At 36.6% G+C, this 18,329-nt stretch overlaps 1 protein-coding gene across 3 annotated transcripts in view; it reads left to right on the forward strand.

Annotated features, from left to right (window-relative positions):
• The window catches only part of syt7a (synaptotagmin VIIa), a 135,676-nt gene extending 118,830 nt beyond the window's left edge, over positions 1-16,846 (forward strand). For all 3 annotated transcript variants that reach the window (XM_082159113.1, XM_082159112.1, XM_082159114.1), the window contains 6 exons: positions 8,021-8,132; positions 10,325-10,586; positions 11,118-11,287; positions 12,858-12,972; positions 13,073-13,272; positions 14,662-16,846. In XM_082159113.1, the coding sequence (XP_082015239.1) occupies positions 8,021-8,132; positions 10,325-10,586; positions 11,118-11,287; positions 12,858-12,972; positions 13,073-13,272; positions 14,662-14,766 (964 nt within the window). In that variant the 3' untranslated portion in view covers positions 14,767-16,846. The remainder of the gene's footprint in view (positions 1-8,020; positions 8,133-10,324; positions 10,587-11,117; positions 11,288-12,857; positions 12,973-13,072; positions 13,273-14,661) is intronic.
• Positions 16,847-18,329: the final 1,483 nt, after the last annotated feature.

Here is an 18,329-nt window from a genome sequence, read left to right on the forward strand (position 1 = left end):
CTACTTGAACACACACGTCACTACGCAACAAATAACGCCGCGCTTGAACACTTGCATTGAAGCAATAGCGTAGATTTAAAAGCTGTGACATAGTTAATCTGGTTCATTTCTATTGGCTAGCAGAAGTTCTGAATGGCCGGTAACTTAAACATTCGGCCAAATTGGTGAAAAAGTTCATTTCAAACCCTTTATATATATATATATGTATATATTACACTTCTTCCCACTAGACATATATATAGACTACTAAAATATACAGTAATCCTCCTGGGACCCAGGAATAGACTTGTCCTCTGTAGTGGACATTATATTTGAGTGAGTTTCTCTCTTTAAGTCTGGATGTCCTGTAAAGAGCACAGAAATAGCAAACGTGCAGCTTGGACGTTCTGCTAAACGTCTCCGTCACAGTCCACAATAGAGAGAAAGAGTGCGTGGATGATTTTTATTTGTGGCTGAACTATTCCTTTAGGGATTTTTATTGGAAACATGGTGTGTCTTTGCCCAGGAGCATCAGATTTTAATTGAGCTGTTCTGCTGTGCTCGAGCACATATTAGATCTGTGTGTGTGTGTGTGTGTGTGTGTGTGTGTGTGTGTGTGTGTGTGTGTGTGTGTGTGTGTGTGTGTGTGTGTGTGTGTGTGTGTGTGTGTGTGTGTGTTTATAGTGTGGAGGGCTGCTGTCCAAGAAATTATGAAACGCTTTGAATGAAGTGAATGAGCTAACAGCAGTGTGTGTGTGTGTGTGTGTGTGTGTGTGTGTGTGTGTGTGTGTGTGTGTGTGTGTACTGGACAGGCTTTGACTTTTCTCTCGAAAGGCTCATTGCATCTCACACATGCATGAAGTAATGAGTTTCTGTGAAACGCTCATGCCGCTGTGCATCGTGGGTTGGTTATGTAATCATCTCTAGTACGCTGTGTGGATGTGTGTGTGTGTGTGTGTGTGTGTGTGCATGCGATGGCATGATGGTGTGTTGTGTGTTTCTGACGGGATCTGTATAGAGGGGAGCGCGGTCTCCCTCTCCAGCCTGGACGGGTCAGCGAGGGGCGTGCGTTGGTTCCCGGGGCAGGTAAACGCAGGATAGTATAACAGGTCACGGTGAACCCCAAAGCGACCCGCCTCCAGCCCGCCTCTGAATGTGTGTGTGTGTGTGTTTGTCATGTACGTCCATGCGTGTGTGTTAGCGAGGCGCTCACCTGTACCTGTCATATATCCTTCTCCTCGTCTGCTGTCTGTGCACTATATGGTCTCCCGTTTGCTGCCCCTCCATCCCTCACACACACACACATACACTCTCACCACCCCTCGGTTGCCATGCCAACAGCCCACTTTCGAGGTGAGAGCGCTTGGAAGAGCACATTCCAGATGTCAGGGGGAATTTGGGCTCTGTGCGCCCCCTACTGGTGACGCCACACACCTGCAGGCTGCCGTCTGCATCTCATCAGCGCCCTTAATAATCATAAATACATTATTCATAAATGTAAAACATCTACTCCATGTGTGGGAGATGTTTATACACATCAGTTCAAGAGAAATCATCTGTTTCTCTCTGTCTTATTTCTCCTCGTGCTGTCCTACATCCATGAGCTTTACTCAAACACAGTGTTTGCCACTTAAAGTCGCAAGTTACAGTGTTTTTACCATGGTGATGGAGTGTTGTTACCATGGTGAAGGAGTGTTGTTACCATGGTGAAGGAGTGTTGTTACCATGGTGAAGGAGTGTCGTTACCATGGTGAAGGAGTGTTGTTAGGTACAGCGCAAAGGGTTAAACCCCATTATGGCCAGAATATAGTCAAGAATGCAGATGTGAATGCTTGACGAGTGAATCAGGAAATATAAGCACAAAAAACAAAATGTAGGGAAGATGGCAAAATAATTTAAAAAATAATTTTAAATAATTTTACTAAATGTTATATAAAATAAATATTTTATTTTCTTTAATAAATTATTATTAAGTCATTTTTAATTAATAATAATAATAATCATTATTTAATATGAATTATTTAAAGTAAAATGTATTCAAAAACTTTCTTTTTTAATTTGCTTTAATTTTAGCTACTAAAATAAACACATCAGATTATTTCTTAAATAAGTGTTTTATTTAATTCATTATTCAATTAAATTTTATTACATTGGAATTACTTAATTTTAAAGTATTTAAAAAGTTTTTTAACTTAAAATATATTAAATAATTAATTTTAGCAACTAGAATGCACATCTACTTATTGCTTTTATAAAATGGCAATAATATCAACATGATATAAGGCAAAAAATGCAATACTTTTAATGTTATTAATGCAATAACATTTTATTTAATTCATTATTTTATCTTATTTGTATACTTTTTAATTACTTCACATTTAATTATTTTTAAATAAAATTACAATTAAAACATATTTTAATTAAATATTTAATTTGAGCGATATAATAAACATTTGCTTAATGCTTTTATAAAACGGCAACAAAATTGACATGATATAAAACAAAAGGATTAGTAAATATTATATAAAATAAATACATTATTTATTAATTTGTATACATTTTAATAACTTAATATTTAATTATTTAAAAATAAAAAATAAAAGTTAAAATATATGTTTTAATTAAATATAAAATTTTAGAAACTAAAATAAACATAAGCCTATCTGCACATTGCTTTCATAAAACAGCAACAATATAAACATTACATAAGACAAAAGTGTTCAATACTTTTAGTAAGCATTTTATAAAATATTTTATATAATATAAGCATAACTTTTAATTACTTAATGTGATATAAGCCAAAAGTGTTCAATACTTACTTGTACAGTATTAATAAAAAATGACATTAAACTTTTTTATTTGAATAATATAGTATGTTCTGCTATTTCACAACAACTTCAAAGGTGTATCGGTTTTATAAAGCGTCCTGTTCTGTTAAAAGATTTATGAAGATGATATTTCTGTTGACATGTTGGATGACAGCTAAAGTTAAACAGGTTACTGAGCCGAACTCCTGAATAACCTGCAGGCGAGTCGCACGTCTACAGTCAATGAATAATTCAGGCCTCGGAGAAGCTCTACGTCTCCTTTATCTGCCCTCGATCGATAGCGAAGGACAGACGGAGAGATACAGAGAGAGAAAGATGCTCATTGTGTTCTTTCTCTTTTCTCTGTCCTCATTTCACCTGTTCTCGCTCTCCGCTGAACCCGTCCCGATCTCATCCAGGGGCTTCATTTTCAAGAGTATCTAGAAAACATCATCCTTCTCTTGTGGATGTTCACGCGTTACTGATTCCAACAGAAAGTCTTCAGGCTTCACCTGTTGCTTTCTTTGGTGGACGGGAATTTGTCTCTTTTTAATATTGTTCTTTTTAACATTCGGACATTTAGTAATGTGATAAATAATGATAGTTCTATATTTTATGGATAAATCGTCCATTATTGATTCTTTTCCAATATGGAAAGCACTTGTTTTTTACCTCCTGAAAATATGAGCTCTCATAGTCAAACTATTACTACAATGATTATTAGAAACTGCTTTTGAAATTTTTCTTATGAGATATGATGCTGTTTTAAAAGTTCATTAAGTCGTTTATTGGGTGTATTAGAATAGGTTAACATGCTTTAAACACATTATTCTCCACATACTGTACATTATTGCAGCGCCTCCATCACCAGTCTGTCTGAAATGCACTGATTTCTATTAAGCCCCTCCTTCTGAAGAGCTCAGAGTGCTCTGATTGGCCAGCTGACCCAGTGCGTTGTGATTGGCCGAACAGCTCAAGCGTGTGTCAGAAATGTAACGCTCATTAGCATAATCGTGAGTTTCAGCTTTCAAGGCTTCTAAAGCATTTGTAAACACAGTTATTAATGTCATCGGTTTCGAGTCACAAACAGAAACACACTAAAAGAAAAGTCAAACGTTAAAAAAGCATCTTTATTAGAGGGTTTAAACTTTAAACTGGCTTTCAGACCCTGAATTTCACTTTCTGTCATTATCATTTCTCCATCTGTTCTCATTTTTCATGGCAGCTGAATGTGTGTGGGTTCAATAGGGTTGAACTAACAAGGACACTAACTCATTAACAGATTCAGCCAATCAGAGCTGCATTCAGTTCACAATTAACCAATGACTGACACCTCCCCTGAATATTGATGAGGATTTTACAGCCCTGTCTCTCTCCCCTCCCGAGCTAACCTCGTGTCTGTCCGTCTGTCCGTGTGTGTGTGTGTGTGTGTGTGTGTGTGTGTGTGTGTGTGTGTGTGTGTGTGTGTGTGTGTGTGTGTGTGTTTGTGTTGCTTTGCCTGCTCGATGTGTTCTCGTCTCCGCTACGACTATACGTCTGTGTGTCTTCAACAACTCGGCCATGATGTTCGTGGCGGCTTTTGAGTGAATTAATCTTGAAGTAAAGTGACAGCACTGAGCGGATGTTTTCCCGAAACAGATGTGTTGACAGACAGACGCTTCATGGTTTGAGCGTAAACCTCCCGCCCGAGTCAGATCCGTCCTCCCGGACCTCTGCAGCTCTCCTTAGACTGGTGCGGATTCAGCCGGGAATATGAAATATGATCATACTCGTCTACTCACCCTCGTGGTGTTTTCTGTGGGACTGAAAACTGAACCTGAAACAGCACAATGCTCCAAAAAAGAAAACAAAAACACAAAAACTTTTATTTTATGTTGCAAATCTGGCAGTATGAAACAATATTCTCATTCAATTGTTTTCTTTTATTTTTATGGTCCACTTCTGGCTTTATGCGATAAGCTTTCAGCGAATAGCATTTTAAATTTCAGTATTTTATATAATTTTGTTATTTAATTGTATTTTTGTGGTCCACTTTATCATTATAAATTTTAAATTTCAGGTTTTTTTTTTTTTATTGAATATTTTATATTTCTGGTGTACTTTTGTCTGTATATGAATATATTTTAGTGTTTTATATTCTTTTATTTTCATAGTGCATGTCTGGCTGCCTGCAAAAAGATAGTTAGTTAATAGTTATTTAAATTTCATCGTTTTATTTTATTTTCCAATTCTGAAATGAAAATATTTTCAGTTAAAAGAAATTTTTATTCTATATTTAAATTTTAAATTTAGTGTTTTTAATTTATTTTATAATAATAATGTATATTTTATTTATCTTATTTTTTGTTGTAATTTTCTAGTGTAATTTTGGCTGAATGTGAAGATTTCCAGTGAACATTATTATTATTATTATTATTATTTTATTTCATATTTTGCATTTCCGCCTATATGTGAGACGATTAACAGCGAATAACTATTTAAATGTCAGACTTTTCCCTCAGAAAAAGTTATCATATGATTTCCGAAGACTACAAAAGTCGTATGAACTTCATTTTTGGTGCTTTCAAGCCCCTTTTCGGAGCTCGACCGCTTTGGTCACCATCCACTTTCATTATAAATACCGTTTAGATTATCTACTGGAATTGGAACATTTTTCTAAATATCTTCTCTTTTGTCCCAGAGAAGAAAGAAAGTCCTACAGGTTTGGAAGGACATGAGGGCGAGTAAACGCTGAACCCTTATGAACCCTTTCCCTGCCAGTCTAAAGACAGTCTGATCTGCCGATGTCTCTCTTTTATTCCCCTCCTGTTCTGTGTTCGACTGTATGTGCCATTTGCTGTGTTCCTTTACACTATTTGTTTACTCCTTCTCTCTCTTTTGTCTTTCCAGCGCTCATTTTCTCTCTCTCTCTCTCTCTCTTCAAAGCTTCACCTCTCTCCGGAAACAAAACGCTTCCTTCCTGGTCTCTTTGTCTTTCTTTTTCCTTCGTTTCTTTTCTGTAGAACTAATCTCTGTATGTGCTTTCGTTTAACTCTCCTTTCTCTCTGACTGACTCCAGGGTTTCTTGTCTTCTCTCGCTCTCTCTCTCTCTTTCTCCTGCAGCTGTGCTGGTTTGGTTGACGTCTCTCTCATGGTTTTGTTTGACTCTCCAGTCATGCGAATAATCTTCTGCCTTTCCATCACAGAAAGCGTCTCCTCTTTTCCTCTTACGCTGTCTTTCGTCTCTCTTTCTCCCTCCAGCTGTTCCCGTGTCTCAGTTACGTCTGTATCCGTGTGCCGCCTTCATCGCTTTTCTGTGTTCATCCTGTAGTTGTCTTGTGTGCGTCTCTTCTTTCAGTCTTTCTGTCTCTCGGTTTGTATCTGAACACTCAGTTTCATTCAGATGTCTGCATTTGTCCTTTTCACCTCCTCTGTCTGTCTCTCTCTCTCTCTCCCTCTCTCTCTCTCTCTCTCTCTGCTCTTTTGGCCCCTGCTCTGGTTTAGTTTTGTCCTGTCAACTAGTTCAGTAGATTAGTCAAACATTAAAGTTATATTTAGGGGTTTAGTACATGTTATACTCGATCGACAGCATTTGTGGCATAATGTCACTTATCACAGACATTTATTTATTTTATTTCAGTGTCATGAACACATATTATCTGCCTATATGTGTTCCTGGATAATTTAGAACTCTTGACAAAAATATGAGCTTTCTTTCTGCTTTTAAACCCCAATTTTATTTTATTTTATTTTATTTTATTTTATTTTATTTTATTTTATTTTATTTTATTTTATTTTATTTTATTTTATTTTATTTTATTTTATTTTATTTTATTTTATTTTATTTTATTCCTTAAGCTGAATTTATTTCTAAATGTTTTACATGGAATGATGAGTCAATTATTTTCTGTGGCAATACCAATTTTTTTTTTTTTTTTTTTTTTTAATGGACAGATGACTCAAAATATTTTTATATTTTTATTATTTTAATTATTTTGTTAATAACTTTTGTTTAAAATTATTTATTTTATTTATTATTATTTTTTATTTTTTTTATTTTTTTATTTTTTTTTAACTTCAAACGAGCAGTGAATCAAAATTATTTTCTATGGCAATACATTTTTTTTATTTTTTTTATGGAGCATTGATTTAGAATTATTTTCTGTGGCATTAAACCTTTATTTCACTTTATTTATTACTTTATTTTACAAACAGTTGAGTTGTTATTTTATTTTATTTTATTACATTTTATTTTTTTTATGAAGCAATCAGTCAAAAATTATTGGCAATAAACATTTATTTATTTGTAAATTATTTTAAATAATTTTTTTGTGGCAATATGCTATTTATTTTATGTTAAATGGAGCCATGAGTCAACATTATTTCCTAAGGCATTAAACTTTATTTTATTTTATTTATTTTATTTATTTTATTTATTTTATTTATTTTATTTATTTTATTTATTTTATTTATTTTATTTATTTTATTTATTTTATTTATTTTATTTATTTTATTTATTTTTTTATTTTAGCTGAGCAATGAGTCACAATTACAATCACAATTATTTTCTGTGGCAATAAACATTTTATTTCAAGTCAAAATGATTATCTGTGGCTATAAGCATTTTATTTTAAGTCCAAAATGAAGTCTGTGGTAATAAGCATTACGCTACAAATGCCTGTAAATCGGCTTCTCTTGTACTGAACCCATATCATTCCCATATTAAGTCAATTTTCCAGTCCAGGCCAGCCGCACAAATCTGACTTCGGACACCAACCTCTGGAAAACGAAACGGACCGCACCGTGGCGTGATGAATTGACAGCTTTATGTGTTTGCTGAAATATTTAATAACCCTGAATATTGGCCCGTTTATGGTGTCTTTTGGCTGTGTTATAATCTGAGGTAACATTTTGTCTCACAATGTTTTTATGTTTTATAACAGGAAATGTGTAAAAGCTTGAACTATGTGGTTTTTCTTTTATATCTCTCTGTTGTGGCTTTATTTTATTGTGTTCAAGTGATCGAAAGTAAAAATCATTCTCATGCTTGTTATTAATTTGTCTTCTGCATATTCTTGTCTGTTTCTAAAATGTGTGACGAAACCGGTCAGAATAACACGAGTCAACGCTCATAGAGGTCAAAAGGTCATCTGGGGTTTGATTCTGTGGCAAAGAGAAAGAATCGCAGGGCAAGTCACTCATCGCTGGTATTTTTAGTAACCCGTGTTTCTCTGTGTGTGTCTCTCCCCCCGCAGTAGGAATATGGGGAATAAGCCGGCTAACAGTCCTAAGGGTCAGCCGCCAGATGCCGACGGACATTCTTCAGTGTCTGACCTTGCCAACTCGCTCACTGGAGACATGGTGATGGTAGGACAGTGTGTTTGCATGTAGAGTTCCTGGTCCTGCATACACTGAAAAAAACTGTGTAAAAAGTACTTAATTTTTCTTTGGCAAGTAAATTTCACATATGGAATTAAGTAAACTCTACTTAACTAAGTTAAAGGGTAACTCTCGCCAAAATTGAACCTAGGCTCTTTTTGTTAATCTACCCGAGTCAAACTTTAGTGTAAAGGCATAATTAGAATGGAAACGCCACTTTTAAGATTGACCGTATTTTCGTTTTCGGTCAAAATGCCTTTTGAATGGGAGTGAATGGGGCACTACAGTGATAGCATCAAAATCACTATTTTTAAAACACTAAGAAGGCTCGACACAACATGAAACTGTGCTGGAAGTCTCACCAGAGGCTCTACACATGAACTCCAGCATTGACTACAGTGTTTGTGTACACAGAGTTTACTAAAAAGAAAGGTTTTGTCCGACTCACTTTCTCTGTTAGTGTTTCCGGTGGCTGGAATTTTGTCAGTCAAAAGTAGTCGATCTCCGAATGCAACGTAATGAACTGACTCCACATGAGGAAATGTCATGAACTTGTAATTTCAATGAAAAGCATGATAACTTAGATTAAAAATTATCCGTGAATTTACATGGAAACAAGCTTTAGGAGATTTCCATCTTTACTCTCCTCATGTTACGTTGCATTCGGAGATCGACTACTTTTGACTGACAAAATTCCAGCCACCGGAAACACTAACTGATAAAGTGAGTCGTACAAAACCTTTCTTTTTAGTAAACTCTGTGTACACAAACACTGTAGTCAATGCTGGAGTTCATGTGTAGAGCCCCTGGTGATACTTCCAGCACAGTTTCATGTTGTGTCGAGCCTTCTTAGTGTTTTAAAAATAGTGATTTTTGATGTTATCATAGAAGTGCCCCATTCACTCCCATTCAAAAGTTTGACCTAAAACGAAAATACGGTCAATCTTAAAAGTGGCGTTTCTATTCTAATTATGCCTTTACATGAAAGTTTGACTCGGGTAGATTAACAAAAAGAGCCTGGGTTCAATTTTGGCGAGAGTTACGCTTTAAATGAAAGAAACAAAGAAAATAAGTAATTTTAACTTGGCTAGTAAAAGTTTGAGTAATATCTATTTAGTTGAAGTTTTCTTTACAATATAATTCAGTCAAACAATATAACATTGAATTAAACCACACTTTTAAAGTATATGCTTTACTTAGAAACATCTAAGTCATGTGAACGCAGAGACCGCAATACTTGGTAGACAATACACAATGACGGGAACATCTGATGGATCGTTTTTGTGTTTGAATGTGTCATTTTGAGTAGAAAATGAACTCCAAATGTCACAAAATGGCAAGTTACTAATCCTAACAACAAAAGCAATGATAAAACAGTGTAAATACAGCTGGAAAACAGTGCAAAATCATTAATTATTCAAGGCCCAGTGCATGATGGGAACACCAGTATCAGAAAAGTTGAGTCATTTTACTTAATTTTACAACGTTGATATTTACGCTTTCATTTCTACACGCTTGAATTGAGAACTAATGTAGAATTTACTTTGTTTTTTAATTCTTACATGACTTTTTCTGTATTTACTTATTTACTAATCATTTGTATCAGTGTAGTCTTTCTGACTGCTGGCGTAAAAGTAAAGTCTGAATCACATTGCAGCTCGTTCGGCCCCTTTAGACAGGAAGAGGAACGTCTGAACAACGCTTTGAAAGTGTTGCTTATAGGGGTGTAACAATATATCGTGTCACAATACAAAAACGCAACAGTATGTATTGTGCATATCACCCAAAATAAAAATTACTTTGTGAGAAAAAATTCAAGTTTACAGAGTTTTAGTGTCAGTACTATATTAAACTACTATATATAATGTTGAATATAATGTATAATAATGCAATGGGGGAATATTTGTGGGTCCTGATAATGGCAAATGTCTTGTTACCAGTAAAAAGTGTCCTACGTTATTTTAAATACATCTAGTCAGTGACAGAGTGCAAGGATATTCGTCTAAATTAATTCTGTTTTCAGCTTCAGAATCATGAATATTTTTATTCTGGTGTCTCTATTGTCCTGTGCTTTGGGTTTCCAGCACCAAGTCCAAGCCTATTCATTTACACACACAATTCAATACCAAATTTACCATTTTAATCAACATTCGACATTCTCTCTCATGCTCTCTCTCTAGTTGTCTCCGGGGTCGGAAGATGACGAAGGTCCAGTGAGCGAGAAACTGGGCCGGATTCAGTTCAGCTTGGGCTACAGCTTCCAAGACACGACTCTGACGGTGAAGATACTCAAAGGTCAAGACCTGCCCGCTAAAGACTTCTCTGGGACCTCCGACCCCTTCGTCAAAATCTACTTACTGCCCGACAGAAAGCACAAACTCGAGACCAAAGTCAAGAGGAAAAATCTCAACCCTCACTGGAACGAAACCTTCCTTTTTGAAGGTCAGTTGTGGATCACCCATGTTTCCAAACATCTTAGTTATAGATTAAATCTATTCAGTTTCACAATACATTATTATATTATCATTTCTGTGGCTCAAACAGTAGAGCGATGCAGTTGCAACACTAAGGTCATGATGGGTTCAGTTACCAGGAACTGATAAAATGTGAACCTCGAATGCAAGGTGAAAGTGTCTGCCAAATAAATAGTAATTATGTACTGTAATACTGATGAAAATACTGTATTTGATCAATTAGAATGTAATGAGAATCAACATGAGACTAATGAAAATGACAACAACAAAAAATCCTGTAAAAGTAAAGAGTCAGGGCTCATTATAATAATTTTTTTTATCATTTTTTATGTGACGGTAATGAGAATTTGAGGGGAAATATGCTGAATCCTCAGGAAAATACTGTCACAGTGCAAAAATGTTAATGGTTTCATTATGCACAGTATTTTGTTTAGATTTTTGGATGAAGTATGTCTTGGGTAAATCTGAATCTCACCCTCCCCTTCTTACACCTCCTCAGGGTTCCCGTATGAGAAGGTGCGGGAACGAACGCTGTATCTCCAGGTGCTGGATTACGATCGGTTCAGCCGTAACGACCCGATCGGCGAGGTCTCCATCCCTCTGAATAAAGTGGAGCTCGGACAGCTGAAGTCGTTCTGGAAGGATCTCAAACCCTGCAGTGATGGCAGCGTGAGTGGACTTTCCGTACAATGGACAATGTGGACTCTTAAAGGGATAGATCACCCAAAAATTTTAATTCTGTCATTAATCACTCACCCTCATGTCGTTCAAAACCTGTAAGACTTTTGTTCATCTTTGAACGCAAATGAAGATCTTTTTGATGAAATCTGAGAGGTTTCTGTCCCTCCATTGACAGTCTACGCAACTACCACTTTGACGCTTCGAAAAGTTCATAAAGAGATCGTAAAACTGATTTAGTCCAAATTTTCGGAAGAGACTCCATCGCTTTATATGATGAACAGATTGAATTTAGGCTTTAATTCACATATAAACATTGATCAGTGAACAGAAACTCAACCGAATCTGCTTGACGTGCGAGAATGAACCTCATTGAATCCATCCTCACATCTAGAGCTCCTGCATTTAAAGCGGCAGACGACCAAACTGCCGCTCACACTTATAACGATATTGTCGTCACAAATATAGTTATCTTTATAGTTAACGCTCTTGGTGTGAACGGGCCTTAAAGAGATACTCCACTTTTTTTGGAAATAAGCTCATTTTACAACTCCCCCAGAGTTAAACAGTTGAGTTTTACCGTTTTCGAATCCATTCAGCCGATCTCCGGGTCTGGCGGTACCACTTTTAGCGTAGCTTAGCATAGATCATTGAATCGGACAGGACCATTAGCATCTCTCTCAAAAAAATGACCAAAGAGTTTCGATATTTTTCCTATTTAAAACTTGACTCTTCTGTAGTTACATAGTGTACTAAGACCGACGGAAAATGTAAAGTTGCGATTTTCTAGGCTGATATGGCTAGGAACTATACTCTCATTCCTGCGTAATAATCAAGAAACTTTGCTGCCGTACCATGAGTCCAGCAGGCGTAATGATATGACGCAGCGCCTGAAAATAGTCCCCAGCTCGGTAGACTATAGGGTCGACTATTTTCAGGCGCTGCGTCATATCATTACGCCTGCTGGACTCATGGTACGGCAGCAAAGTTTCTTGATTATTAATATTATTATTATTATTAGGAATGAGAGTATAGTTCCTAGCCATATCAGCCTAGAAAATCGCAACTTTACATTTTCCGTCGGTCTTAGTACACGATGTAACTACAGAAGAGTCAAGTTTTAAATAGGAAAAATATCGAAACTCTTTGGTCATTTTTTTGAGAGAGATGCTAATGGTCCTGTCCGATTCAATGATCTATGCTAAGCTATGCTAAAAGTGGTACCGCCAGACCCGGAGTTCGGCTGAATGGATTCGAAAATGGTAAAACTCAACTGTTTAACTCTGGGGGAGTTGTAAAATGAGCCTATTTCCCAAAAAAAGTGGAGTATCCCTTTAACAGCAGCATAAAATGGTTATTCAGGTCATGACCCATGTACGGCATTCAGTCTGTTGCTATGTGTAAAGAACCATAGGACTATTCCACTATATTCCAAGCTTTTGTGTGAGTAACACATTATTTTCTGAAAATCATCCTATCTAGTAACTCTCAAAGCTCTTTCAAGCCTGTTTTAAGACATGTGTTCTGTTTGTGTGTGTGTGTGTGTGTGTGTGTGTTGTAGGGAAGACGTGGCGATCTGCTGTTGTCTCTGTGTTATAACCCCACTGCCAACACCATCACTGTTAACATCATTAAAGCTCGCAACCTCAAAGCCATGGACATCGGGGGAACCTCAGGTACTCAGACACGCGTATAATAACAGAAACACGGGTTGAATGAATATCGAATGGTGTCATTTGCATAACTCACGCACTCTCGTTCTCTGATTGGTTGTAGACCCCTATGTAAAAGTATGGCTAATGCACAAAGACAAGCGAGTGGAGAAGAAGAAGACAGTGACCATCAAACGCTGCCTGAACCCCGTTTTTAACGAGTCCTTCCCTTTCGACGTGCCCGCACATGTTCTCCGAGAGACCACCATCATCATCACCGTCATGGATAAGGATCGACTGAGCCGCAACGATGTCATTGGAAAGGTGACATCCTTTCTATTGTGTGTGTATATATGAACAGCGCTGGGTAAATTACTTAAAAATTATAATCCGCTTCTGATTTAATATAACAAGTGTAGTCAGTAACATAATCTACTAGATTTTAGGTTATAATAATAATCTTATTACTTTTAGTTTACTTTCGACCTAACTCGTTTATTACAGATTTGAGTAGGATAATCTTGTTGCATTTTGATATCAAAAATTTGTATATTCAATCCAAAAGTATGCTTTAGAAAGGAACATTTTAAAGAATTAAAATAATATATATATATATATATATATATATATATGTGTGTTAACACTTTATTTTACAGTGTCCTTGTTACATATGTTACATGTACTTACCATAGTAATAAGAGTAAATTATGTATAATTACATGCAACTAACCCTCATCCAAACCCTAATCCTACCCTAACCCTATAGTAAGTACATGTAGTTAATTAATATTACTCAGTACTTAAATATATAATTACACTGTAACAATGACACCTTAAAATAAAGTGTAACCAATATATATATATATGCATGTGTGTGTTACTATGTTAGTATGAAAGAGTTATAACAGAAACTACATATATGCTAAATAAGAGGGTGATCAATCTTGATATATTATTCATAAATTGTTCATAAAATATACTACAGTCAAATTGATATTTATTTTTCCAATCAAAACAGCATTTATTTGGCAGTCTAAACAGTAACAGTATTAAACTTGATAAATTTACACTAAATTCAATTAATAAAATTAGAAAACAATAATGTATATAAATTAATTAGAAAAATAGTGATAAACAGCAGGATTAAACAAAATATTTTGCTTCAATATCGCAGCGCAGAAATCGATTAATCAGTTTTGTTGATCGGTTCATTTTCAATTAACTATCCAAATGAACTGATTCACTAAAATGAATTAGACTTCCCAGTGCCATTGTTGAAGATGATTTGATAAAAATAAACTTTTTTGGATTTGTACATACAGTATTGAGTGTGTAGCCTCTCAATATGTGTCTATATATATATATATATATAATACTTGAGTTATAATAGGGTTGGGTTCTATTTTTCCGATAAACACTGATTTTCATGACATTCGAGTCTCTTAATGGTTCACTGTTGCAGAACGCTGTGCTATAGTCATGATCCAGTGCTCATACTGAGTCAACAGTGAAAATAGGGTTCTTCAAAAGCACTAAAAGATTCATTAATGGAATCATTTAGGAACCTTTTTCATTTAGAGGAACTGGAAACGAGTCGTTAAATCCTTTTTACGATTCCCTACCTGGAAAGACTGTTTTGAAAAGAGCGGGAACCCCTGCTGTGTCCTTCATTTGTTGTTTACCAGCATCTCGTTCTCTCTCTCTCTCTCTCAGATCTACTTGTCATGGAAGAGCGGTCCTGCCGAGGTCAAGCACTGGAAGGACATGTTGAGCCGGCCTCGTACAAACGTGGCGCAGTGGCACGCTCTCAAAGCCTGATTCGCCCTCTCCATCTCCCACGATTCCCTCCAACCCCTTCTGACCTTTGACCCGAAACCCCGTCCTTATGCACAAGACAAACTTGCTGCCAGGCGGCACAACACGGGTACTTTTAGCCATCCACTCTTGTAACCTTTAACCTTTTGAGCTTCTGAATCTCTCCTCCACTTTCGTCTCTATTTACTCTGGTAACATGTAGTGTAAAGGCCTGCTTATTCACCAATTTGCTAATTACACAAACGGTTCTTTGATATTTTGTGCATTAGCATCCGTTCGGGACTCTGGGATAGTCGCGAAATCCAACAAAGCCATTTACAGATGCTCTGAGAGCGCTCGTGCCGCGACTACACGTTACCAGGATGATGTTTCCTGTTTTGTTTTTTTTATCCATCGTTCCCCCGTGTTCCTCAGGCTGGAGAGGTCTGACATCTTTCTGATGTGTGAACGCATCACCTCGTCTCATTCAACCAACCCCACGTCTAGACCCGGAGGCTCATGGGAGCTCATTTGGCAGCCTTTAAATTGGCCACCGCTGAAACGGATCAAGTCGCAGGAACTCTGGGAATTGTATTTTTCCAGGTCTCAGACATCCCGTGCGAGAGCGCCGCTGTAATTAAAGCCATGAGGGGAAAAGAGACGCCCTCTTTCCATTAACACTCGTTTCTTCTCGTCTCCGTTTATAGTTGTTTTTCTCCAAATCCCTGACCTCTCCAAGCCTTTCTCACTTGAACTTTTCCCTATCTTTGTTCCTTCCATCTCTCTTTCAATCTATCCTCTCTTCCTTCTTCTTCTAAGTAAACATCTCCGATTGGTTCAGCCGAAAGCCGCAGACATTGAAATCTTACGCCATCTGGAGACTTACAGACAGCAAATGGACTCCACCACTCTTGTCTGTTTTGCTTTTTTTTCCTCCGTGGTTTCTCTTTATCGCTGGCACAATAGTAGTGAAGTCCCTCTTTTTCTCGGGATCCCTTGTCGTCCGTGTGCTGTGAGTGACGTGTCGTAGATCCAACCGAATTATCGTTAAAAACATTAACCACCAGGGCGGAGAAAAGAAAACAACTTCCTCGAGGGATCGTTCCAGGTCTTCTGGGACTTTCGGAAGAAAATCAAGATTGAAGGGGGGAAAAAAATACACACACACACACACACACACACACACACACAAACTTGATGTCATCTTTTTTTTTCATAAAAAGGACATTTGAAGAAACCAATCAGAATTGTTCTTCCAGATTTGCTGTGAAATATAGAAGCAAAGAGTTTTGCGCCCGGTTAGTTCTCGCCACACTTTGCTCTAGTGACGTGTTTCTTTGTGTGTGTGTGCTGATAGGGGCTCATCTTCTACTGAAACCCTCCTGTTAACGGGGAAAAAACTGCCTTTACCCGCTGTATGTGTGCATATGAGACTGTGTCCGAGGTAGATGAAGACGAATCTCACGGAAACATGTCCAGGTCTTGCTTTATCCCCAAAATCAAACGAAAAAAAAAAATATATATATTTTGCATAATGAAAATGAAGACAATTAGGAGAGTTACCAAAAATTTTGTGAGATTATTTTCATGCTATTACCATAAATAGCTAATAAATTTGACCTTTTAGATTTTTTTTTAACTAAATTATTAAGCATTTACACCCAAATGCTCATTACCATAAATAACTAATACATTTTACTTTTTTTGTAATACAGTATTTTTTATTTGAAATATAAACAAGCATAATTAAAGTCTGTACAACAAAAAGCTACCATGATGTTTAAATGATACAATTAAAATTATATATTTATATAATCAATATTATATATATATATATATAGTAAAAATATAAATAGTAAAATATATCAAATATAATGCAATAATATTTTAAATTTAAGCACATTTCCCCCCAAATTTTCATTAACGTATTTATTTCTGTAAATCCTGTTAATTCTTATTAATTCTAGTTACATTACAGCTGTGCATTTAACACTGCTGCACACCATGCATTAATATTTTAACATTTAAATAATGCATCATTATTGTTTAATTTGTGGTAATGAGAATCTGTGCTTTATTTACAGGCTTTATTTTCTTTATGCAATTCAAATAATTTCCCATTTCTTTCTTCTGATTTTGCGGTGAAATACGACCCAGACGTGTTCCTGACAGGTTTAGTGAGATTGGCCTGTGCGTGTATTACAGCATTAATGTGTATCTTCATTGATGTTAAAAATAATCAAAGTGTGTGAATATGCTGCTCTATTTTCTCATGGCTTCCTTCCGTCTTATTACGAGACTCTTGTTCTCCTCTGAAAAGAGTTGGAGAAATGTGAGCTGCACTTTTTAATGGTGTAACACTGAGAAATATAATAGCAATTGTTTGTAACAATAATAAATAGTTTTTTGTATTTTAAGGGAGGAGCGTTTTAAAGAGCAAACGGCACGTTTCGGGGACGCTGGACTGGGCTGGACAGACCATCTCTCTCTCTCTCTCTCTCTCTCTCTCTCTCTGTCGAATCATTTGTTGGTGTGTGTGTTTGGCGAGATTGTGTCATTTATGCAGGCCGGCTGCTAGCGGCATGACGAGGCATGTGTTAGCATGTGGTGTGGCGTTTCTGTGGAGGGTGCCGTTGCCATAGGGTCACTATGGGGACGGAGTGTGTGTGCAGTTGTGTTTAGACGCTCAGCGTGACATGGAAACACAGAAGCAGAGGACGGCTGTCCAATCTCTCTCTCTCTCTCTCTCTCCCGCTCATGAACAACTAGTTATTCTGGGCAAAGACCTTGAACAGGACAGACTATTTCTCACCTCAAAGACCTGAGCTATAAAGGGTTTTTTAGTAACATAACTAGTGCATAACCCAATAGCAAAATAACTGGCTGCCAAATCTGATGCATTATCTCAAGAGATTAATTAAATGTTCAGCATTCATTTTGCACAGCTCATGCACTGGCTAATTTGACTGTGAGACTTCAACTGTTCTCATTCATCAGTGAAACCAAAATGTAGATTGTAAAAATGTGTTTTTTGGCCGTTCACACTTGGTAAATCTGATTGGATTTGCACAAAAATCAGATTTGGACTGACACCTATTGGTGTGGATGTAGCATTACAGATTGTCACAATATTCTATTCACATTTCGTCTTTGTCACCTATTATTGATTTATTCTACATCCAAAATTGTTCGAGAATATTCAGACAACCTACTAAGCGAAAGCAAGTTAATATTCATCTGGTCATGTGACCTCAATACGGCACTTTTCATTTCTTTATGTTAAAGTTTTATAACTTGTGTTAAAGTAACACTGGTAAACTCAAGCCGTATAAAAACTCCCTAATGATCTTCGGCTGTTCGATTCTGCCGTCTTTAACAGACTCGACCCGTGTGTGTGTGTGTGTGTGTGTGTGTGTGTCTTCCAGACTGTGTTTAAGGGTCCGCAGTACATCTGCTTTCAGCCAGGAGCCATCTCAGATCAGTGGAGCGTTTAATGCGCTCAATGTAATCAGATAATAGTACAGCTTAAATTGCGTGTGTGTGTTTGTGTTCGTTCTCCATATCTTACCCTTTAGCGTACACAAACA

Source organism: Leuciscus leuciscus, assembly GCF_965113295.1.
Source record: "Leuciscus leuciscus genome assembly, chromosome: 25".
NCBI classification, from domain to species: Eukaryota; Metazoa; Chordata; class Actinopteri; order Cypriniformes; family Leuciscidae; genus Leuciscus; species Leuciscus leuciscus.